Source organism: Coturnix japonica, chromosome 22, assembly GCF_001577835.2.
Source record: "Coturnix japonica isolate 7356 chromosome 22, Coturnix japonica 2.1, whole genome shotgun sequence".
Classification (NCBI taxonomy): domain Eukaryota; kingdom Metazoa; phylum Chordata; class Aves; order Galliformes; family Phasianidae; genus Coturnix; species Coturnix japonica.
The window spans coordinates 1,650,882-1,674,680 of record NC_029537.1 but is presented as its reverse complement, the minus strand read 5'-3'; the positions used below and the strand labels follow the sequence as shown (position 1 = coordinate 1,674,680).

Below are 23,799 nucleotides of genomic sequence, written 5' to 3'. Positions count from 1 at the left end.
GTCCTGAGTAGGAGGAAGGTAGACTGCAGAAGAAGATAAGGTTCCTTGGAAGGTGATAGTGAAGAAGCCAACAGCTTCTTTCCCATACTATTGCCACATCCTCAGCCCTCCTATTTGAACCCTCTTTGCAGTGGTGTGGAGAAGGGAGAAAGAGCCTTCAATGGAAGTTACCCACAGATAATGGAATGGGGAGCGATGGGCCTGACTGGAAGAGCATCAGTGAAGCTTCTAATGGTATTGGTTGTGTCCAATAGATATAATGGAGGTGGTGGCACTGGGTATGGCTGGAGGTGGGGTTTTGCCATTATTTACCCACTTCATGGTGAAGGTCACCCATCCATTGGTGTGGAACAACACTGGGTTAGCGTTTAGCAGCAGCTACCTGCTAATAAGACACTTGGATTGGTGTGGGGTTCCCAACTAATCAATGAGATGTAATTATTGGGCTTAGGTATCAGCACCCACGCAATGAAATGGTTTTGCTGGGTAGCTGTATGGTATATTAGCTTATCACAGCAATAGATACAGCCTAAAGCACTGCTGTTTGGTTAACACACACCTGTGGAACTTCAGCTTGCTTTTGTTCTATCATTATTTCTTCCTCCAGACTCTGAATTGGAAGGGTCAGGAGGAAGTAATCAATCTTAATTGATTAACTGACCTTAATGCACTGAGGAACAGAGCAGCCAGAAGGACATTCAGGTGCATAGGATTGTGCTGTTGTAGAAGAGCACAGGAATAGCTGTGTTATCAGCCTGCTAATCCAGGTAATGCCTTATGCTGGCAGCACTGAGATCCAGCTCACAGCTCACTAGGCTGCAAGCCTGCCATTAACTGCTCTGTGTGTATATAAGGCCAAATATAGGTTTAATCTGAGCTTAGAACTGATACAGAATTAGCAGCTAAAAGCAGAAGAAAGGAAGTAGAAGTAGCACAGGATTTTCAAAACCAAAGCTATTGTGATCCAGAGCTATTTCATATCTATCTTTTAAATAGGTGAGGTCTCTAGGGCACCTAGGAGTAGAATTGGGAACATAGGTGGCCCCAAGGGCATGCAAGAGTACCAGTAGAGTTTCCTTGGTGTGCTCTAGGGTGCCTGAAATGCTTCCATGTGTGTCTGAGTGGTCACCTAAGGCCCCTTTGTGTGCTTTCAGGTGTCTGAGTACTGGGAGAGCACTGGGATGTTATTGAAGGGCTGTAGGCAGCACTAGGGGGCAGTGGAGCGCTTTGGACAGCATTTGGGATGCTGGAGGGACTCTATGCAGTGCTGGAAGGATCTGATAGCACTGGGGGGAAGGTTAATGAGGGGCTGCAAATGACACTTGGGGGGGGCTCCAAGCAATGCTTGGGGGCACTGGATTTGCACTGTGAGGTTCTGGATAATATTGAGAGGCACTAAGAAGTTATTTAAGGACTGCAGCCAGCACCAGGGGGCACTGGAGAGCTTTGGACTGCCATTAAGTTGGGGGGTGGGGGGTTTCTCTTATGCAGTGCTTATCTCAGAAGCTTCCCATGCCTGCCCTGTGGATTGGGTCAGGGATGGTCACCATGGATGGGAGCAGATGGATGGAGGGGGAATCTGCTCCTGTCCTGCTATGGGCACCCATGGGAGATGAAGGGAGCCCTGGGAGGAGCCGTTCCCACGGCACAGGGAAGCGGGGGCGGCCTGGGCTGCTTTGCAGTCATATAGACGTATATAGATGCCTTGCATGTAATTGCTCTCCCAACTCCATGCTTTTCTGGTCTTGGGAGTTTTGTCCCAGGATAGGATTCAGCCAAGCCTGTAGGTCCAGGGCAGGATTTTCCAGTCTGATGCATCTCATTCCCAGGAGGGTTATAAAGGGGGACTGTCAGAAAGAAGGGGATAGACATTAGCAGGATCTGTTGTCGTAGGTTATGGGGAAATGGTTTCTGATTCAAAGAGGAGGGTTTTAGGCTGGATATAAGGAAGAAATTTGTAGTGAGGTTGGTGAGGAACTGAAATGTGTAGCCCAGAGGGATAATGGATGCCCTATCCCTGGAGACATCCATGGTCAGACTGGATGGAGCTCTGAGCACCTGAGTGAACTGTGGGTGTCCCTGTTCATTGCAGGGAGTTGGGCCCGATGGCCTTTAAGGGTCCCTTCCAACTCAGACTATTCTGTGATTCAGTGTGGAATGATGCACTATGCCATCTGCTCCAGAAGGTTGCTGTGATCATCCCCTGCTGGGGGAAAAGCACCTTTTTTGAAGGGGGGACCACACTGCTTTGCATTCTACCCCAAAGGGAAGCTCCCACCCTTCCTGCCATCCTTGTCACTACAGCTCAGCTCCTCCTATGGGGCAGGATGTGGCCATGGGACAGCTGGGGATAAATCTCATCCAAGCCCAGCCAAGGGGATGCTCTTTGCAAGGAGAGGAGGGATCTCTGCTGCCTGCAGGGCTAAGCATGGCAAGGGACGCAGCGCTTGCAAAACAGCCCTGGGATGGTTTGGGAAGGTTTGGGCGGCTCATCACCCCGCCTTGCTCAGCCCAGCCAAGCCCAGACGCCCCAGGGAGGCTGGAGGGGGAGCAGCCAGGCAGCGTCTGGGCTCGGCAGCAGCCAACCTGTCAGGCAGGTTTCCTTTAGAGCAGCCAACGAAGCCACCAGGGCCGGGCATGCCCCACCGTGTGCTCGCAGGCTGACGGGGCTGCCCGGCTCTTTCCTCACCACCGAAGCCATGCGGGCGGCCGGGCTGCTCCTTGCTTGGGTGCTGCTGCGTCCTGTTGGTGCCCAGCAATGTCACCCCAGCAGCTCTGCTGGTGTCCTCCGCTTCACCGACACCCATGCTGAAATCCGAGTGCCGGCGCTGCACCGCGTGCCCAGCTCTCTTGACCCTCTATATGGCCTCGTCCGACACTACCTGGACCTCATCCAGCAGAACCCCCTACCCACAGGTGAGTCCCCACATGGGATGGTGATATTACCACCACCACCCCTCAGAGCCCGCTGCAGTACCTGGGAGTGGTTGGTGGGGTTGGAGCTGCTTTGTCCCATCATGGAGGGGGACACTGCCCACGGAGGGATAGGGGTGCACCAGGTGGGATGTGGGAGCTGCCCTTGAGGCGTTCACCATCACCATGGTTTGTTTGCAGAGCTTCTCAGGGCAGCCCTGAATGACCCCAGCTCAGTGCGGGCATCACAGGTAAGCAGGGACATGGGGACATGGAAGCCATGGTGGTGGCTTCCATCCCCAATCAAGAACTGGGGATATATAAAAGCAAACAGATGGAACACCCCAAAACCATTCTCTGCCGTCACACAGGTTGTACAGTATGAGCTGGGCTATGTCATTTGTGCTGCGGTGGCTCTGCTCTTCACCGTGGCTGTGCCAGTGGCAGGGCTGTGCTTCTGCTATTGCCGGAGCCGGCGGCGGTGTGGGGGCCGCCTGCGTGCCCACCGGCGTTCCCTGGCCTGCCGGCGCCGCTGCCTCCTCGTCTGCCTCTCCATCACCTCCATCATCATCCTGTGAGTGTCCTGAGGTTCCTGACCCCAAGGGGAGCCATGCTGGTGGATGGGGATAGATGGGGATGGGGATTGGGATGGGGATGAGAATGAGGATGGAGGTGGGGATGGGGATGCTCTATTGGTCCTTCCCATCACTTCCTGCTTATCCCTGGCAGGACCAGTGCCATCTGTGCCTTGGTCACCAACCAGCGAGTGAAGGAACAGATGGAGCCAGGGCTCGGTGCCGTGCCAGCCATGCTGCGCACACTGCGGCAGCACATAGCCAACATCCCCCAGGTGGGTGCTGGAGTGACTCTTCTATGCCAGGGCAAAGCAGTTTGGGAAGCAAGTGAGATGGTTGCATTTCTAATGCAACACTGGGCTTCCTCTGCTCCCCGAGGATGCCCCTGCACAGCAGCTCCTCTCTCTTTGCAGGGCGTGCAAATGGTGGTGGACCAGTTTGAAGTGCCCCGGCAGCAGATAATCTCTGACCTTGGGGGTAAGCACTGCACACACCCCCATTGCACCCCATTCTTGGTTGGAACAAGGGGCTGATGGTCTCATGGTGCCTTGCAGGGCTGAGCCGCAGCGTGGGGCTCTCCATCCACACACAGCTGAAGGCAATGACCTACGCAGCACTGGCAGACCTGCAGGACAGGGCGGGAGGTAATGTCAAGCATAATTAACCCGGGGGCTGCTCCCAAAGCCTTGCTTGCTGAGAGGGGTGGCCGAGTGGAGCAGCGAGAACTAGCCCTGGGCTTTCTCTTTAAGACCTACAGACCTCGCTGCACCATTTACAGATTATCAACAAGACGGTCCGAGTGCTGACAGCGGCACGGGCTGAGCTGGAGCCAGCACTGCAGGAGAGACGGCAGCGTGTGGTCACACTCCTGGATGATCCACGTTGCACCTCCTGTGCCAGCGTGCTGGGCAGGGCACAGAGCCTGCAGCTGGGCGCTGACTACAGCAAGGTGGGATGGAGTGCTGGTCACCCCCCAGCCCTCCAACACTCTCAAGGCTCATGGGATGCTTTTCCCACTCCAAGGTGCCCTCGGTGGAGAAGGTGTTGAAGACATTGTCTGGTCTGCCCCGAAGTGACTTTGCGGAGATGATTCGGCAGGTGGGTGGAATGGGGTGGCTCAGCACCCGTGGTAGCCCCATGTGTGCCATTCTTACAACCTCTTCTCCTCACAGGGCAATGGTACTTTCAATTCTATCCCGGAGCTGGCTGTGGAGAGGATGGCACAAGTGATCCAGGGTGAGCAGAACCCTCATGAGGAGGAGGGATGCCATCTGTAGGGCAAATCCTGATTCAGAGATGGGGTGGAATACAGGGACCCCCTCCAATATCATCTTAGGATCATAGAATCATTAAGGTTGGAAGAAACCTCTAAGATTATCTAGTCCAACCCCAACCTGCCCCACCATGTCCGCTGACTATGTCCCTCTCAACCACATCTCCGTGGTTCTTGAACAGTTCTCACCCTTCACAGCTTTGTTGCCCTTCTCTAGACTCACTCCAAGGCCTCAGCATCTCTCTTCATCTTGCAGAGCTGCGGGACGAGATGGCCCAAGTGTCAGAGAAGGTGCAGACCATAGCTGATGGCTTCCCCCTCCCCGACTACACCCGGCGTGTCAACAAGGCCCTGCTGAAGGCAGAGGACAACAGTCAGCCTTTCCTCCGGGAGGTGGAGCGCTTCGAGTGGTACAGGTGACCCAAATGGGCTCAGGAGGTGCAAAGGAGGTGGATTCTGACCCTCTCTGAGCCCCATTTGGGATTGTATGGTCATGGCCTGCTGCAACTTAGAATCATAGAATCATTAAGGTTGGATAAGACCACTAAGATCATCCAGTCCAACTGTTAACCCATCCCCACCATGCCCATAGTATCACAGAACCATTAAGGTTGGGTAAGACGACTAAGATCATCCAGTCCAACTGTTGACCCATCCCCACCATGCCCATACAATCACAGAACCATTAAGAATGGATAAGGCCACTAAGATCATCCAACCATCATCCTGTGACTTCCCCCAGGTGGGTTGCAGGCACGGTGCTGTGCTCCATCATCCTCCTCATCGTTGCCTGCAATGTGGCCGGGATGGCTCTGGGTACATATGGACTCTCCAAGAGGGAAGACCCAAGTGACTACGAGTGCCGAGGAGAAGCCGGAGCCAAGTTTCTTATGATGTAAGCATTACTCCCAGGGGGTCTGTGGCCATCTCATGCCACCCAAAAAAATTAAAAGAAAAAAGAAAAATAAAATAATAAAAGCAAAAGCAAAGGGCAGGAACCAGGAGCCAGCTGAACTTAAAGGCCTTTTATAGATACCGCCTGCGCCGGAGGGTTTGGGAGAAGCTGATCCTCCCCTGGGATCCAGCAGCTCCCGCACCCAGCTGGCATGCCGGGGCGCAGGAGGGAGCCGCAGGGCCAGGCAGGTCACCGCAAGCCTGCTCAGGTCTGCAAAGCTGCCTTTGGCACCTCCTCTCCTTCTTTCAGTGGCGTGGGCTTGGGTTTCCTGTTCTCCTGGCTCCTCATCCTCATGGTTTTCACCACCTTCTTGGTTGGGGGTAACGTCCAGACGTTGGTTTGCAGGAATTGGGTCAACCAGGAGATTTACAAGGTGGGTGGGTATCTGTCTGTTGCTTCCTACATCTCTGCATGCATTCACCAAGATGCATCCCTCAGTGCCACATCTCCATTGGTTGTGGAATACTTCCATGGATGGTGACTCCATCACCTCTTTGAGCAGCCTATGTCAGTGTCTGACCACTCTTTTGGAGAAGGTTTTCCTTAATGTCCAACTTGAAAGCCCCTTCCTAGACCCAAAAATTAAGATTACAATTGGATTGCTGGGTTTGCAGTGGGAAATTGGCTTTTGCACTGGTTCATTCCCTTCGTATGACAGTGCTCCCACCTGTATCACTGTCCCCTGGGTGTTTGGAGGTACTGGGATGGCTCTGAAGTGCTCATGATTGGCAATGCAATTCATGCAAGGTTAGCTGCACATGGGATGGGGTGCACCATGTGAGGGCAGGTCACCCCCAAAAACATACCTAGGAATGCACGTGTCTAACCCTGCCCTTCTCTTTCTGACTGTTTTGTTCAGTTTATTGACACCCCTGGGAACCTTCCTCCATCCATGAACCTCACCCAGCAGCTCAACCTGAGGAGGGACTCCAACCTCACTGCTGCATACAGGTGGGTGCTGGCAGGAGCCCACCCCTGCCCCTAATCAATGGGAGGGGTGCTAATTGGGATACTGACTGCCCCTTCATCTTGCAGGGAGTGCAAGAGCGGCGCAGGGCTGTGGGAGGTGCTACAGCTGGAGAAGTCCTACGACCTGGATGAGCACCTCAAAGCCCCCAAGGTAAGGGCTGCCTTCAAGCAGAGCTTCTGGAAACAATGCAGGGATGCAAAGGCTTTATTGGTGTTACTGGGATGGAGGTACCAGGCCCCAAGCATCCCTATCTCATCCCTGCAGTACACGGCCAACTTCCAGAAACGCCTGGGTGACTTCACAGCACAACTTGGGGATGTACGGCTGCTCCGCAGTGAGGGCAGGAATGACCTGCAGACCTTTGCCCGCAGTGGTGTGGATGAGGTGGACTACAGCCGCTTCCAGGAGGAGGTGAGGAGATGCTGGCAGAGACCTGGTTCCCATGACAGCTGTCTTTTCAAGGCTGGCTTTCAAGCAGCTGATGACTCTGTTTTCCTCTAGATGAAGATCCCCGTGGTGCAAACCAGCCTCCCTGCCCTGGCTCGGAGCCTGGACGGGTTGCAGAAGATGCAGGTGAGTGGCATGGAAGACAGCAGCAGCTGCCCATGTGCCCACAGGGCTGTCCTCACCCCACTGTCCCCCTGCAGAGGAATGGCACAGTGGCAGGACGGCTGGCTGCTGAGGCCAAGGCTCTGTGGCAGATGCACAACTCCACAGTGCAAATTCAAGAGGCGCTGGTGGTGAGTTCACACCTACAAGGCAGCTCGTGTCCCTCTGGAGGGGAGAAAAGGGATTTTGCAGCTTTCTCACCTCCTTGTCCTATAGGCAAAGCTGGGGGAAAGCATCCGGTTCCTTTCACGTTTGGCACCGCACCTTCAGGTACCAAAAACACATGGGGCCCTATGGGTACGGCATCCCAAAAGTGAGTCGTAGGGTGGTGGAGACCCAGGAATGATGCCAGCCCAAAAGCATCAGTCCTATCCCTGTTTAACTGAGCCTGTATCCTTCCTGGAGGGTTTTTCCCCCCTACCCCTCAGCAATCAAACCCAATTAGAAACTTCATCCTGGGGCACCCATCCCACCAGACCCAGTGTTGCTCAGTGCCCTGGGGTTTCTCTGTACTCCCTGCACTTCTCTAGGAGCGAGTGAAGACCACATTGGACACCATCACATCAGTGGAAACCCGGCTGCCTGTGCAAGCCCAGCAGATCCTCCGGCAGGTGAGCTCGGGGTGGGGGGTAGAAATTACCTTACAGCCAGGGATAAAAGGCAGTAAAGGAGCTCTGGAATCAAGGAAGGGGCAATTGGAGCCTCAAGCCCTCTTTCCAAGCCTGATCTCCATTCCACCTTCCTTCCACCCCAGGAGATTGGCTGCTTCACAAGGAAGGAGCTGCGCTACTTTGCACAGTATCTGCACTGGGTCGGACAGACGGTGGGTGCTCACCTTTGTCAGAGTGGAAGCAACACTTTACATCCTCCCAATCTGGGTGGGATTTTAAGCTTGGCCTCCCCAACTCTTGTTCCAGCTGAGGGAGGATGTGGCTTCATGTCAGCCTCTCGCCACAGCCCTTGACAATGGGAGGGTGATCCTGTGTGACCGCATTGCTGACCCCTGGGTAAGGACCCCACTGCTGCACCCCACACTGGGACCATCAACCACAAGGCTCCCTGAGCCCCTCTGGACCCTTGGTTCTGCCTCTCCCTGCACAAGCCAGCAGGGACCCATGTGTTCTCTCCTTGCAGAATGCCTTCTGGTTCAGCCTGGGGTGCTGCACCTTCTTCCTCATCCCCAACATTATCTTTGCCATCAGGCTCACCAAGCATTTCCGCCCCATCCGCAACAGGCTCATGTAAGAAGCAAGCATGGGGGTGGGCAAATTCCAATGCAGAGTGGGCAGATGTGTGCTCCTCCTTGGCTATCCGATGTTTACTCCTCCTCTCTCCACAGCTCTACAGGCTCAGAGGAGACCTGTCCCTTCCACATCCCTCGTGTCACGGCGCTGAAGCTCTAGGCCAGGATCTGCAGGTATGGTGGAGGCTGAGAGCTGGGTTGCTTGCTGCATGCCCTATTCTCCTGCCTTTCAAACTCATTTCCAAGCATTACAAGGCTTCCTCTCCCTCTCAGCATCCTTCCTGGGTGTGAGGCACATCCAAATGTTGTAGGGCTCCAGGTCACTCTAACAACACAGTGTCCATGGGGTCTGCCTCTTTCTTGACTACAGGGACACCCATGTCAATGCACCGTAGGGCTCCAGGTCCTTGCAGCATCTCTTCCTCAGTGTCTGAACACCATCAAGGATCTCCCTGGAGCCTGGCTGACTGGGGACCTCAGGCAGCATCTCTGCAGCTCCTGCTGACTGCTGGCTCACCTGCTGCACATGCAGACCCTGCTGTGACGCATGCCTGGCTCCTTCTCTCCCACCGCAGCCCTCCTGCAGCAGCGCCCTGCAATGCTTCTCCACTCCTGGGATGGAGCACATTAAACCTTCCTGAGCCAAACCCAGCATTGTCTGTTTATTTTCCTGATTTTGCCCAGAAATACTCAGCTGCAGCCTCTCAGAGGAGCATACCCAGCTCTCAGTCCCCTCTGCTCCAAGGCTACTTTGGAGAAGGCTTCAAAGTCACACAGATCAGGGCTTGGGGGCAGGGCCTTCCCCATGCAATGGGGACAAAGCCAGAGATCTTGAGACCCTCAACCCCTTGTGTCTTGGGACTGTGAACAACTCGAGTTTTAGTACCCTCAATACCTTGGGTTTGGGGACCTTGAACACCTTGGGTCTTAATAGCCTCAAAACCTTGGATCATGAGATTCTGAACCTTTTGGACCTTTGAACCATCAACTCCTTGGGTCTTAGGACCCTCCAGCCTGGGCCTTCAAAGCACTGGGGATATTCATCATTTATGATTATTAATGATTATTTCCTGGCCCTGAAAGGTGCTTCTGGCAATCTGATGTAAAAAACTGCAGCTGACACATCTGTGCTTTCCAAACGAGTGAGGGTTTCCCTGTGTTTCCCCAACTGAAATAATCTCTGTTTAGTAACCAACAGAGAAATGCCTCATTTTATGCATTATTAAAGGATGTTTGTTACCCAAAGCCAGAAACAGCCCATAAAAAGCCTGTGCTATGCATTATTTAGGTTATTGCTGCCCAAAGCCAGCTGGTTCTATGCACCATTTACCTGCAGAGGTCAGCATTGCAAAGGGTTTTTGCAAAGGGCTTTGGCAAGTGCAAAGTAACAACTACAACAATAATCTCTTGACTGACCTGTTGATTCAGAAATGATACAGATGTGCCAACAAAGGAGCCTAATTCAATTAGTTCTTCTTCCCAATGTTATTACTTAAAGCCTAATCACTGGACACGAAGTGCTGCACAGATGAATAATGAATAGCAAAGGAATACAGTGCTGTAAGTATGTGTGGTCAGCACTACCATAGCTCTTCTCCCTGCCTGGGAGGGACATTGGATTGAAAACGTGAGTGGCTGGATCTCTGGGTTAATAAATTACCAATGAATATTCCAGAAATTGCCCTAATCCAATTAGGTTTGAGTTTTTTTTATGGGGGAAAAAAGGGAATGAAGACAGGCTTGGTTAATGATTCCTCAGCTGAAGCAAGGCTGTGGTTTATGAATAACCTCCAGCCCTTTCCTAAATGTCCCCTTGTGATGGTTTAACTATCACAAGTTCATCTGTGCACCACCATAGAAGGAGAGAGGGGGAAAATATAATGGCAAGGCAAAGAAAATCTTATGAATTAGGAGTAGCTTAATGGGAAGAAAAAAGAGAAAGAAGTAGAAAAAGAGCTGTGCAGGAGCAAAAGGAGAAAACATTGTTCTCTTCCTCCCATGACCAAGCAATATTTGGCCACTTCTTGGGAAGCAGAGCCTCAATAGGCCCCGTTCTTTGGGGGAGAGGTGATCTCATGACAAGACTTTCCCATCCTTGGGTGAAAGTGGTTTCCCCCCCTTCTTTAGCTTTTATTGGTGATGCCATACAGTAAGGAATATCCCTTTAATTGGTTTAGGTCAGCTGTCCCAGCTATGATCCCCACAAGTCTTGCCACTCCATTGAAACCAAAGCGTTGGTGCTATGTCAAGGCTGGCACGCCTTCTCTCCACTCAGTTGTATTTATTGACAACATGAAGACTGCAAATGGCACAGTCCCAGCTTCTGAATGCAGTGTTTTTTTAATTAAAGTGGATATCTCTTTCATCAGAGGGTTAGTTTTCTTCCCATCTGGATTTATCTTTACTCAGTGCTCTGTGCATTTACAGGACCTGGACCCAACTGGCGCTGATTAAACCATTCTCATCCCATCCTCTCTCTGGGGATTCAACTCCTGCAGCTCCTCACCTGGCATACACACCTCCCTCATGCTCTAACAGTGACCCCAAGAAGCGTCTATAATTACTCTCATCAATAATTCAATGGCCGGAGGGCAGCAGGAGCTGGGAGCTCTGGCGCCAGCCCAGGTGTGGTCCCCTACCAGCAGCTATTTCCAGACATCAATTCCTCTTCCCTGCTCCCAGAACTAAGGAATAATAATACAGGAAAAGGGTTTGCAGCCCCTTCTAACACAATCAGCCTATTTCTGGAATTGAAACACCATTGGGGTATTTACTATTGTTTCATTTCCCTTTCTTTCTCTCTGTTTCTCATAAGACCAACCTGTTTTTCTCCAGAAATTGGCCCCATGACCTTTCCCATCTGCTGCTCTCATCATCCTTGAAAATAGCTCCAAAAGCTGAGACACAAAACTGCAGGACCTTCATCTGCCACAAACAGCACCAATCTCTATTTTCCCCCCAGACCCCAAAACATCCATTTTAAAGATATTTGTTCAGAAGAGTTACCGTGGTTAATGAGGGAGCAATAAGACCCCAGTATGCAGCTTTGCTTTGTTTAATCCCAGCTGAGGGGTTGATGTAACTGCATTGAACTGAGCATTGTTGATTAATTTTGTGTAGTGGGTGACCCAAGGACTCCTTAGCACAGTAACCCCAACTCCCAAACATGCTGAGAACTCATGTCCCAGAGGCTTTGCTGCAGCATAATTCCTTTTTTACGTGACAAGATCCTCGCACCATTGATACCACAAAGATATTTTGAACAGTGCAGATGTTTCTGGGCAGAATACAGACACAAAATGCCCTTTTTAGGGTATTTTAAGGAAATTAGAAATTGTGTTGTATTATTAGCACTGACTATTGTTTGCTGCTTCACAGCTGTGTGTGAGGCTTTGCTTGCAAGAAGCCTCATTGTGTTGAGTCTGGCTAAGACAATTTACCTGGTCCCTTGGCCAGGTTTATGTTCCTCCATCCTCCCTAGACAGCAGCCCCATGATAAGGCTGCATGGTTCTTGTAATCCAGTTGATCATGGCTCTGTGCAGATTTAACATCAATTTTATTACCCCATTGCCATTAGCACTATATCCAGGAGCTGGTAAGAGTTCATTGAATCACATAGTGCATAACACAGGCTTTTTTTATTTTTATGGCTGGCTAAAAACCAGCCAAGATCCCCATGGGTAAACCTTTTGGATGATCCCGAGTGCTCCCAGATGGAAGGGAGCACGCAGCCTTTGAGCTCACTGTGCTTTCTGCACCACTTGCATCCCCATTGCTCAGTGCTGAGGTAGCCATGGAGATGCCTATGGGGAGCACTGTGCCCATGACAACTAACTCCGTGTGAGCATCTGGAGCATCTTCAGAGCTGCATTCCTCTCCCTGATCCCTCCCTGGTACCAAAGTATGGTTATTGGCTCTGACTCCCACGTAGGGATGGTAAAGCTTTCCTCCAGCATCAATTCCCCTGCCAAAATAAAAGGACAGAGTATGAAACGTATGGAGCAGATTTAGTATCTAACATCTCTGAGTATTTGGTATGTAATATCCCTTCGGTATGGAGTGTCTCTTTGGTATGTAACGTCAGCGCAAGCCTCACAAAGAGCCTTTCATTTGTTGCTTTAGGGAAAAAGGAAAGCTTTGTAATAAATCTCAGGTCAACCTCCCAGCTGGAAGATGTGCCAAAATGTGAGCATCGTGTGGGAAACTCAATGTGATAAAAACCCTCAGGCTGAGGGTTTGCCCAAAGCTCTGCACGTCATTGCTTTATCTTATTGACATCAAGAAGGAAAGGGGGTGAACACTCAACCATGGGAAAGGAAGAAAGCAAAGTGATGGCTCTGGAAAGGTTTGTCTGTAGGGAGAGGGGGGTAAAAAGGGGTTAAGGAGATTTGCGCAGCCATTTGGTAAGTGAAGTGGGTTTAATCATCTCATCCTCCCTGAGCTCTTGAATTAGAAACCACACCACAGGAAATGAGAGCTGGATTCTGTCCCCAGTGAATAAACAGAGCAAAGAGCTGGACTGAAGCTACGCATGGAAAAGGAACAAAAACAAATACAGAAAATAAAATATAGATAATGAATGTTTACACTGGAGGAATGAGTTGGAGGGTTTAGGAGTTGGAATGAAGGGATCTTTAGGAACCCTTCCAACCTAAGCCATCCTATGCTTCTAATGAGCCTCCCATAGGAAGGGCGATGGGATGCGACGTTGCCATACAACAGCTTTCAGCCGGTCCCTGCAAGCTCTCAGCATGCAGCTGACGCACATCTGGATTGGAACTGGAATGGTATTGGGATGATTGATGTGATAATGATGGCAATGAGAGCACCTTCACCCTCTCGGGGTGTGCCCTGGATTATTTTTAAGGAGGTGACCTCAGTGCTGCTCTACGTCAGCTGCTCGTGCTCCCATTGCTGAATGACTTCCAAGGGGATTGCAAGTTAAAAATAAATGGGAGAGGTGAAGGAAAACCTCCTGGTGACTCAGATACAACCAGTCCCGAACGAAATGGAGAGAGATTCAGTTTTTCCTGCAGGGGAGCCAACAGGGCAGCCCTGCACTGCTTGGGGAATAAGGTTATGGAAGTTGGATGAAAGCATTGCTGACCAAGTGTTTGTTCCTGCAGCTTTAAAGAGCTTTGAAAGAGCCCGAATGCTGGCTGGCCTCGTGTTTTCCAGCAAACAAGCATGTTATTGAGGGGAAAAAAAAGGACATAATGTGCTCTTTCTGCTAAGAATGATGGCTCTTCCACTCTCTCATGCTCTGGGCACAGCAGTGAATTGTTCACCCCAAAGATACGGAGTGTCTTATATGCATTATATTTAAACTAAATACCAGAATCAAATGGCAAAATCCTGGAAGTATCGTGACTGATAATGATTCACACATCTATTACATCTATTGCTGGCAGCAGGGCCCTGCTGGGAGGTCACCAGCATGTAGTCAGGGATGGTCCCATCTGTAAGGAGCTTACATGTGTCCCTGCTTGGAATAGCAGCCATACATAGAGCTTGTTACACCCCTAATCAGATTGCATCAGGTCAATTTATAGCTCTTTTAAGATGTCTAATAGTAAATAAATAGAGGGCGAGTGTGTTCTCCATGTTCCACTCATTCAACAAACCCATTTGCTGAAGGATGAAGCTGTGGCTTGGAAACACAATAAGAACAATATCTGATTCATTTGCTGTAAAAAAGCAGGAAATGTTTTTCAATGCTGTGCCCATAATAGGAGCCTCCTGCCCCCAGCATCACCCCAGAACCTGAGACTCATGGAGAGATTTGCAAGCAGACATTGCAGGGACCTGCAAAGCAAAGGAGACACAAACATGGGGACCGTGGCTGCTGATATCCCCCCCTCCCTGAGTGAGGCATTCAAGGCCAGGCTGGATGTGGCTCTGGGCAGCCTGGTCTGGTGCTTGAGAAGTTTGCTTTGCTTGCTTTTCCCTTGTGTTTCCCCTCCTGATGTATTGCTGGGCTGTTTGCATCGTTACATGATGCCAGGTTTAGGCTCCAGGGATGCAAACGCCAGTGTAGCTTTACCCTATGCGAGCAACCAAGGCCTGTGCAACATCCCATAACTGGTCTTAGATTACTTTTAAGATCAGAATGACATTGAAAATGAAGGTTAACTGAGTGGCATCTGTTTCACTGTGGTGCAGATGCCCTGCTGCTTTCCTTCCCTGTGCTAATGTTGCCTTACTTACTCCCAAATTGCTTTCTCTCTGCTCCCATTGAGGCAGGAGCCAGCTTCATTACTACTCCATGTGCATTAAGGGATGGATGTTTGTGCACATTATGAACTCCCTCTCCTCTCCTCTCCTCTCCTCTCCTCTCCTCTCCTCTCCTCTCCTCTCCTCCTTTTATTCTCAGCTAATCTGTTCCCAGCTCCAAGGTGTGACTGTGGGGTGATGATGGGCTGTGGGAATCAATTCTCTTATCCAACCCACAAAACCTGCCATCTCATCTCCAAACACAAACCCAGTAAACCTCAACCAAACCATCTTAATGCCTTCCCATGCATTTGTGGCTTTCCCCAAAGGCAAGCAAGAACTGCTCAAGTGCATTATATGAACAGAAGGGTTGTGCATGAATTAAAGGGAGAAGGGAAAAATCAATGAGAAGCAATGAAGGAGGGTTAGATGGACCCTGGGTCCTCTCCCAGCTGCTCTCATTATTAAAACGAAGTCAGTGTTTTGCATCTGTTACGAGAAAAACAACCCATTAATGCTTTCTAACCTGGCACCGATTTCATCACTTAATATTGTTGCATCCACCTGAGCTGTAGCTGTGGCTGAGGCTGGACCTCCAGCAGGGATTGATTCAGCTCTCAGGTTGCTGACAGGAGAAGTTTCACCCTGACACCCTGAAATCAGAGAACACTGCAGAAATAGTGTGGCTCTATTGGAGAGATGCTGCAGGGATGCTTGTTTGGGTCTTTTTAGCTTTGTGAACCTCCAAAGTACCTTAAAACAACCTATTGGCTGCTCCTGCTCCATTCACAGCTGGGATCTCCTATAGGAACAGCAATGTATGTCAAGCCCACAGAGCCAAACACCCAACACAACCCATTTTACTGCCAAACAGAAGTGATTTTAATTTTAATTATTATTATTATTGTTTAACATAATCCAGCCAGATGGACAGAGGAGAACATCATAGAGCACAGAGCTGGGAATCCTCTTTGCAGCCAGATGTGCTGCATAATCCAATGGTGGGAGCACTGCTGTGCCAAGTCCAGTCTGGGTGCAATGAGTTCCAAGCTGAAATCACATCTCCTGGCCATCATGGCAGAGTCCCCTGGGTGCTCTGGGCTCAACCCTATCATTAGAGCCTAAAGGATGAGCATGATGGCTATGGCAGGGTTTCACTTGGCCTTTAGAGCACTGTAGCCATGTATCCTCCCAACGTGGGGGCTGTAAAACCTTTCCATCAGCATCACACATTATTTTTAATTCATTTAATTTGCTTCTTTCCATTAACTACAGAATGCACAGCCACTGTGCCCAAGTGTTTCACTCATCCAGGGCACAACAGACTCTGAAGATGGATTCATTGAGCACAGTGGGGATGGGTCCGTGGTTGGACTTGATGACCTGAGGAATGTTTTCCAACCCTAATGGTTCTACCGTTCTATGACGGAATAGGTCAGGTTGGGAAGGGTCAGTGATTGGAACTGATGATCTCAGAGATCTTCTCCAGCCTTAAAGATCATTTTCACTGTCAGCCTGAGCTTATTTTATCCTCCACCCATCAACTGACAGTGTGTTAGAAGACAGTGGACTCATATGGCAACTGCTTCCCTTCTCAAATCTCTCTCGAATACCAGTGAATGCGAACTTCTCTTTAACAAACCAGCCAGGTTTTCTGCCTTGCATTGACAGGAAAAACCCTTACGCCTTGTTCTCGGAGGGAAGATTGCTGGCTGAGCTGCGTGGGGTTGGGCTGCTCGGCAGCCAGCTCCTCCCTCTCGCTATTTATTCCTTTCTCCCCCCCTCCTCCCCTACGCTTGATCTGGATCATCTCAAGCCGAGCGGTGGAGGTGAGTGCTGGGGAAGGGGCTCTGGTTTGGGGGCACGAAGCCACCGGGGGCTGGTGGGAGGCGATGGGGGCACAGCGGAGCCATTACTAACAGCGGGCACTGTATGGTGTTTGTGGTTGAATCGCTTGCAGGGATGGGGGCTGCCCTCCTTTCCGTGCCTAAAAATAGAGATTTCAGCTGCCTGCCTTAAGGCAGCTCTGCATCTCGCCTCTGCTCGTCCGCTCCTGGCTGATTTCAAGCTGGTATCAGTGGGAAATTTCCCCCACCCCCACCCCTATATCGACCGCGGGTCCCAGGGGCTTGAAATGGTGCGACCCCTGTGTTGGGGTGTAGAAAAGGGGGGGATTTCTGAGAGCTGGGGGTTATCAGGCAGGGAGGGTCTGTGTGCTTTGTGTACCCCCCCCCAAGCCTTCATTTTGCAACCCAGAGCTGGAATTTCCCAGCATTGCAGGGTGAGCTCGTCATCAAATTGGAAACAGAGCATCTTCCCCACACCCAGCATTGCTCCAGCTCCCCCTTCACCTTCCACTTCCTTCCCAAAGCTGTGTTCCAGGCCCCATCATCATACCGTGATTTCAGCAGCAGTGCTGGGTTTCCTCCATAGAGCCTAAGCCCCACGCATGTAATTGCTGCTTGGGATCGCTTCATACAGCCTCCATTTTATTCTTCCCTCTGCCATGCTGACACTATGGCACAGATATAAAACCCTCCTGATGCTACAAATCACCCGAATTAATCTATCATCTCCATTCAAGGCTTCTTGGATCGCTCATACATAAACATCTTTGAGTCAGAGGAAGCAACCACTGACCCCAAGACCTCACCCCCCAGGTAAGAACATCCCCATTCCTCATTGCTTGTAGGGCTTTAATTGCATCTGTTAGGGCTCAGCAATTAGCAGTGCCAACACAACCCAACCCCAGCTGTGTTTATCAGAGCTCCAACACACCATTGCATAAACAGGTCGGTGCTGCTGGGCAGGAACACCCTCAGGGCTTTGCCAAAACTCATTTCCATCCATGCTGTGTCTCAGGGGTTATTTTTCCATCCCTTGCTATGGGAAATGATACGGTGCATCCCCCATGCTCTGTTTCTTCTGTGAAGGAAGAAGGATGTTATCAGAACAAGGAGAGGGGTTGGTTTGTTTGCTCACGGAGCGTGGAGCCATAGTTAATAGGCAGCTGGAAAAGGTTGTGGCTTGAGGAAGTTGTTCTGTTAGAGTTGATGTCTCACGAGTGATGGTCAGTGTGTCTCATGAGAGAGTCATCTGTTATCTGTATTTAACTTGGCTTTGGGATTAGTGGTGACCATTAATCCCAGGGGGGAATGGGGAGGGGAAGGAAAAAAAAAGAGAAAAGAGGGGAAAAAAGGGAGGAAAAGGGGGAAGGGAAAAAAAAATAGTATATTCAAGGCTCAAAGCATGGGCAGTAAGATTTCTCACTGAGATGAGCCAGGTAGCACATCCAGCCCATTGCCCTGCTGGTCTTGAGAAATGTGGTGACCTCTGTACCTTCATTATATGAAGTGAGTGTTCAGCTGGAGAGATGTATTCCAGACATAGTGTCCATTCCATTTCCTGGGCAGATAACAGCTCATTACAGTGGCATTTTGCCCTCCCACCAATCTCAGTGTCAGGGGCTCCTGGCAGCCCTGTATGCCCCTGCAATGCCAGCAGCTGAATGCTGAGTAAGCAATCAGCTGCAAATGAATTAACCAGAGCAATGCCAGCAGCTGGTGCTTTGCTAAGGGCTGTTGCACATAAACAGAGACTTGGGAAGCATGCTGAGTTCTGTTCTTTGGCAGAAAACCCAAAGCTGTAGATTGCAATAAGCAGCAGAGGTGGCGTTTGAGGCTCATGGGAAGGTGTATAGGAGGCTACAAGCATAGGGAGGAAGAATATATAAGGGTTTTTTTGAGGGGTAAACATTTAGGCCCAAGTCTGTTCAAATGGGGATGATGTTTGGGATGATGCTCATAATGGGGATGGGGATAGGGGGGGAGGTCTATGCTCGCTGCTCTAACAGTGTGTATCCTTATGTCCCCAGCCATGGCCAGGCTCCTCACCACCTGCTGCCTGCTGGCCCTGCTGCTCGCTGCCTGCACCGACGTCGCCCTCTCCAAGAAGGGCAAAGGCAAACCCAGCGGTGGGGGTTGGGGTGCTGGGAGCCATCGCCAGCCCAGCTACCCCCGCCAACCTGGCTATCCCCATAACCCGGGGTATCCCCACAACCCAGGGTACCCCCACAACCCTGGCTATCCCCATAACCCCGGCTACCCGCAGAACCCTGGCTACCCCCATAACCCAGGTTACCCAGGCTGGGGACAAGGCTACAACCCATCCAGCGGAGGAAGTTACCACAATCAGAAGCCATGGAAACCCCCCAAAACCAACTTCAAGCACGTGGCGGGGGCAGCTGCAGCTGGTGCTGTGGTTGGGGGCTTGGGGGGCTACGCCATGGGGCGTGTTATGTCAGGGATGAGCTACCGCTTTGATAGCCCCGATGAGTATCGGTGGTGGAACGAGAACTCGGCGCGTTATCCCAACCGGGTTTACTACAGGGATTACAGCAGCCCCGTGTCGCAGGATGTCTTCGTGGCCGACTGCTTTAACATCACAGTGACTGAGTACAGCATTGGCCCTGCTGCCAAGAAGAACACCTCCGAGGCTGTCCCGGCAGCAAACCAAACAGACGTGGAGATGGAGAACAAAGTGGTGACGAAGGTGATCCGCGAGATGTGTGTGCAGCAGTATCGCGAGTACCGCCTGGCCTCGGGCATCCAGCTGCACCCTGCTGACACCTGGCTTGCCGTCCTCCTCCTCCTCACCACCCTTTTTGCCATGCACTGATGGGATGCCGTGCCCCAGCCCTGTGGCACTGAGATGAAATCGTGTCCCCACGCCCACCCATGGGGTGTCCCTTGTCCTTGCTTTTGTCCATCTTTGGTGAAGATGTCCCCCCCGCTGCCTCCCTGCAGACTCTGATTTGGGCAACTGGGAGGGAATTATATCCTGTCCTGGTCATGGCAGGATGGCTGCTGGTGGTGGAGTGGGATGCCCAAAAAATGGCCTTCACCACTTTCTCCTCCTCTTCCTTAATGGGGCAGAGATATGGGCTCACTCAGCCCTCATTGTCCCTGTGAGAGCATATATGAAAATCCTCTTTGCTGACAAGCAAGGTTTTACCTAATCTACTTAGCCCTGGTGACAGCAGAGCGCCTTTCCCCAGAGCACACCAACCCCAGGTGCTTGGCACCCACACGTCCCATGGAGGCTGATGGCTTTTGGGGTGTCCCAAGCAACACCCTGGGCTACCAAGGTGCAATTGTAGCTCTTTAATCTGCCAATCCCAACCCAACCATGTAGATAGGAACTGTCTGCTCTGCATTTTGCATGCTGCAAACACCTCCTGCAGCAGCTCCCCCAAAATAGAGCGATTTGGGAATAGTGAGGCTGAAGCCACAGCAGATTGAGGTTGGGCTCAGCTTATCAACCCAGGCTACATTGCTTCCAGCTCAGCCTCGCTGCCCTTTGTAGCCTGCCCGGAGGAAGGGAGTGCTGCTGAGTGCCCAAAAAATAACACTGAGCAAAAGTTTCTTTCAGTGTATGATTAAAAAATGAGTGTATCTCGCATGGATCACGAGAGCATTGTTTGCCATCAGCCCCAAAACGCAAAGGATGCTGAAATGCAGCCAAAGGGAAATCAAGCACGCAGGGAAGGACTTGAATCAGCTCAACTGGATTGAAATGGCGAAAAGCAGGAGTACAATGAATTCCAAGGGGATGCTGGAGATCCTCCTTCCGTGAGCAAAATGCAGCCATTGGAACTATTGCTTCTTGTGCTTCGGTTGCTGCTGATGTGTACATAGGGCTGTAGCATATGTAAAGTTACACGTGTCGAGCTGCTCGCACCGCGTAGAGCTAATATATATCACTATGTATGTGGGCACTGAACGCCACCGTTGGCCATAGCCAGCCAACCCATCCTAAATGATTGTCACGTCGCTGTAACTAAAGTGGAGATAAATATACTTCCAGTAATAAGAAGAAGAACCATCAGGACTTGGAGGCAATGTGAGCTTTGTGAGCCACGACTGTTTTGTATGCTTGTAACGCCGCATGCAACGACGTTTTACTTTCCAGTGGTTTTCTAAGTGTTTGACGTCTGGTGCAAACAGGTTTTGGTGACATCCTGGTCTTGTTGTCTGTTTTCCCTGCCCTATGAAGCGCTCCATAGGGATGCAATGCAGACAGAAGGTGCCTTTTATTTCCCCTTTAGAAGCATGGAATAAGGTTGGAAAAGACCTCCAAGATCCCCAACCCCACCCCACTTTGCCCACTGACCATGTCCCCCTGGGCTGCCCATGCCAATGCTTTACCACTCTTTCTGACAACAAATTATTCCTAATATCCAACCTGAAACCTCTCTGACCCTTCATCCCATCCCTTGGGTACATCGATCCCCTTTAACATTGAATTTAGCCAAAAATCAAGATCTGATTAACCTCTCCCCCCCCCCCCCAAGTGATTCCAGCTGTGCTGCCAAGCAAGCAGGAAAAGTTCAGCTTTACAGCCTAATAGAGGAGAAATATGCCTCAAAGTTCATAGAAGCTTGTGTAAAAGGAGTATTTGGGGTGTGAGTTTGCACAGAGCAAGGCAGGGATGTGTTGGGAATGTGCACTGCTGAGTGGCCAACAGCTCCATCTCCTGTCTGAGCTGTGCCACAGCTGCGAGCAGCGGCTCTGGAGATGGCTGTGCAATGCATGTGTTCCCAAACAGTCACCAAACACAGCTCTCCAGGCAGCTTTCAAGTCTCACGAGTTGCAATTTGAAAGCAAAATGCATGCAAATGCCCTGACCTTTCCTGCAGTGCATTGGGTTGCAGGTTTGAAGCACGTTCCCATGCATTGCATGCTTCAATGAGAAGAAAAAGGTGGGGCTGCATTGGAGCTGCAGCATCTCTGAGTTCAGGCTGAGCACCATAGAGGTGAGTGAAGGATGCTTGCAGCGTGGTCTGTCCATTCAGCCATAGAATAGATGCAAAACGTGGGCAGGAAGATGCAAATCTGGGGCTCGTCACTCATTTAAAATAGGAACAATGGGGAAATAAAACAAAAACGAACACCTGCAGGAGGGTGACAGTGGGGCAGCCCATGTATTTTAGGGGGAATCCCAGTATTTTGCTCAGTTCTCCTTTGCTATTGCATTTTGGAGATGCTAAATCCAATGGATCTGGCTTGAAACATCCCATAACAAGAGCAAATTTACACCCTACCACAGACAGCCCCAACAGGGCAAAACTGGAGCAAGAGGCTGTCTCCAAACCACACTTTATTGCAAGTTGGAGGGGTCCATTTTGGAGCCCCACATTCCTAACTGAGTCCCAGTGCTCTTCTTTGGGGTAAGGAACACCTTTTCATAACATCTTTCCTGGTTTTGCCATGCCATGCAAAACCAGGACAAGCACCGAGGCTGGTGGGGTCGATCCATCTGTGTCTGCACAATGTGTGGGTAGAAATACTGAAATTTCCTTGCAGGGTTTGATTTCTTCACATGCTTGATGGGTTTTGCAGGATCACAGGGTTGCCACAAGCACAGTGATGGCTGGCAGAGGGTCCCAAGGATGGCAGTAGAGCATCTCCCCCTCCCTTATCCCCATCCCACCTCCCAGCACTGCCACACACCACCAAGCGCCCGTGGTTGCATCTTGGAGGGTGCTGTGCCCCCTCCCTACATCAATTCTCAGTGTTACATCCCATGATTGACCCAGCAGATGGCATTTGCCAGCAGTAGAGTGGGGACAAGGCCACAGCACGGTCCTCTGGGGGCTTGGTTGGGGGGTCTCCGCTTGGCTCCAAGCTCTGGCCAAGCTGCAGCATGGAACCCCCCAGCTGGTGGGGGCTGCCGTTGGGCCGGGGGGCCATGACCAAGGCGGGAGGGCCGTGGGCGCCCCAGGAGCCCCATCCCATACCCTGCAGCAGCACCAGCTGCAATGGCACTTGCCATCTTGGAGCCTCGACCTGCAGTGTTGCTTCCACGGGAGATGGACCGAAAGCCCCCACGTAGCCCTCCTCCTCCACCGCCTCCTCCTCCTCCTCCTCGTCCCCCAGCTCTTCCTCCAGCTCCACGTCGGCCTCCAGCAGTGTTGCTGAACAGGGCGAGCAGCAGCATGGCCACCCAACACCAGGCGTCACGAGGCCGCATCCCGAGTAACCTGCAAGGAAGGGTTGTGGTGGCCTGAGATTGGCTTGGAAGAGTTGTTATTGTTGGGCAGCCTGATTTGGTGCTTGATCTAATGGTTGGCAATGCTGCCATGGCAAAGGGGTTGGAACTAGATGATCCTGGAGGCCCCTTCCAACCCAAGCTATTCTATGATTTTGATATCTTCAAAGTCATAAACTGCTTTAGGCTGGAACAGACCTTAATGATCACCTAGTCCAACTACCCTACTATGGGCAGGAACATCCAGTTTATGATTCTCATAGAATCAAATGATGGCTTAAGTTGGAAGGAACCTAAGAAGGTCATCGATTTCCAACCCCATCGATTGCCAATCACTAAATCAGGCTGATCAGGGCTCTGTCCAACCTGGCCTTGGACACCTCCATATATTCAATATATTGAACCTATTCTTTAACTTACTATTCAATCCATTTACCACATTCAATATACACACAAAATCAGCACTGCCATTGTGTTGCAAACTCCCACAGTGCCAACTTGTGATGTGAACGCTCCCAAGTGTCCCAGCAAATCTGCAGCTTGGTTTTTGCACCCCAGTGAAAAGCAGCAGCGAAGACCCCCCCCATCAAGTCCCCCCACCAGCCCCTGTGGCTGAGCAAATAGATTGATTGTACCAAAGCTGCTGAGCCATCGCTGAGCTGTGTTGACAAAAGCCTTTTGAAAAGGCAGAGCCCTGTGGCCCTGATTGAGTGAAAGCCAATGGAGCATCCCTGCATCAGCATTTCCCCCAATAGAAGGTACCAGGCGTGACTCCCCCCCTCCAAGCCTAACACATGAGAGGCAGAGCAAACACAGAGCTTCCAAAAATAAAAGGACTTAGTTAAATTAAGCCACCTTCAGCACTGTTAAGAGGACCTACTCCTCCTAATAATATAGCAACTACTTTCTTTTTCTTTCCTTCCATTAAAGAACATTAGGCACAACTCACCATTCCAAATGTTTTCAGATGTGGAAACACACACACAAAGAACAGAGAC

At 50.9% G+C, this 23,799-nt stretch overlaps 2 protein-coding genes across 2 annotated transcripts; both read left to right on the top strand.

The window, feature by feature from the left end:
- The first annotated feature begins 2,107 nt into the window (after positions 1 to 2,107).
- PROM2 (prominin 2) lies at positions 2,108 to 9,511 on the top strand. The gene is made up of 24 exons (XM_015882840.2): positions 2,108 to 2,916; positions 3,115 to 3,164; positions 3,285 to 3,487; positions 3,643 to 3,763; positions 3,902 to 3,965; positions 4,043 to 4,132; positions 4,238 to 4,437; positions 4,512 to 4,586; positions 4,661 to 4,724; positions 5,018 to 5,177; positions 5,504 to 5,656; positions 5,966 to 6,089; positions 6,576 to 6,667; positions 6,752 to 6,836; positions 6,951 to 7,097; positions 7,188 to 7,259; positions 7,334 to 7,426; positions 7,512 to 7,565; positions 7,826 to 7,906; positions 8,050 to 8,118; positions 8,213 to 8,302; positions 8,430 to 8,536; positions 8,635 to 8,712; positions 8,909 to 9,511. Exons 1-23 carry the CDS (start codon positions 2,466 to 2,468, stop codon positions 8,696 to 8,698), a joined length of 2,709 nt encoding a protein of 902 aa, XP_015738326.1. The 5' UTR covers positions 2,108 to 2,465; the 3' UTR covers positions 8,699 to 8,712; positions 8,909 to 9,511.
- Positions 9,512 to 16,242: 6,731 nt separating this feature from the next.
- Positions 16,243 to 20,774, top strand: PRNP (prion protein). The gene is made up of 3 exons (XM_015883007.2): positions 16,243 to 16,581; positions 17,337 to 17,412; positions 18,627 to 20,774. The coding sequence occupies exon 3, from the start codon at positions 18,629 to 18,631 to the stop codon at positions 19,427 to 19,429; it is 801 nt and encodes a 266-aa protein (XP_015738493.1). The 5' UTR covers positions 16,243 to 16,581; positions 17,337 to 17,412; positions 18,627 to 18,628; the 3' UTR covers positions 19,430 to 20,774.
- The last annotated feature ends 3,025 nt before the right edge of the window (positions 20,775 to 23,799 follow it).

Excerpts from the sequence above, each read along its gene's own strand:
- PROM2 (XM_015882840.2), top strand. The coding sequence starts at position 2,466 with ATGGTTTGGGAAGGTTTGGGCGGCTCATCACCCCGCCTTGCTCAGCCC. Across the intron at positions 4,133-4,237 it reads CCTGCAGGACAGGGCGGGAG|ACCTACAGACCTCGCTGCAC; the intron begins GTAATGTCAAGC and ends TTTCTCTTTAAG. Across the intron at positions 4,725-5,017 it reads GATGGCACAAGTGATCCAGG|AGCTGCGGGACGAGATGGCC; the intron begins GTGAGCAGAACC and ends TTCATCTTGCAG.
- PRNP (XM_015883007.2), top strand. The coding sequence starts at position 18,629 with ATGGCCAGGCTCCTCACCACCTGCTGCCTGCTGGCCCTGCTGCTCGCT.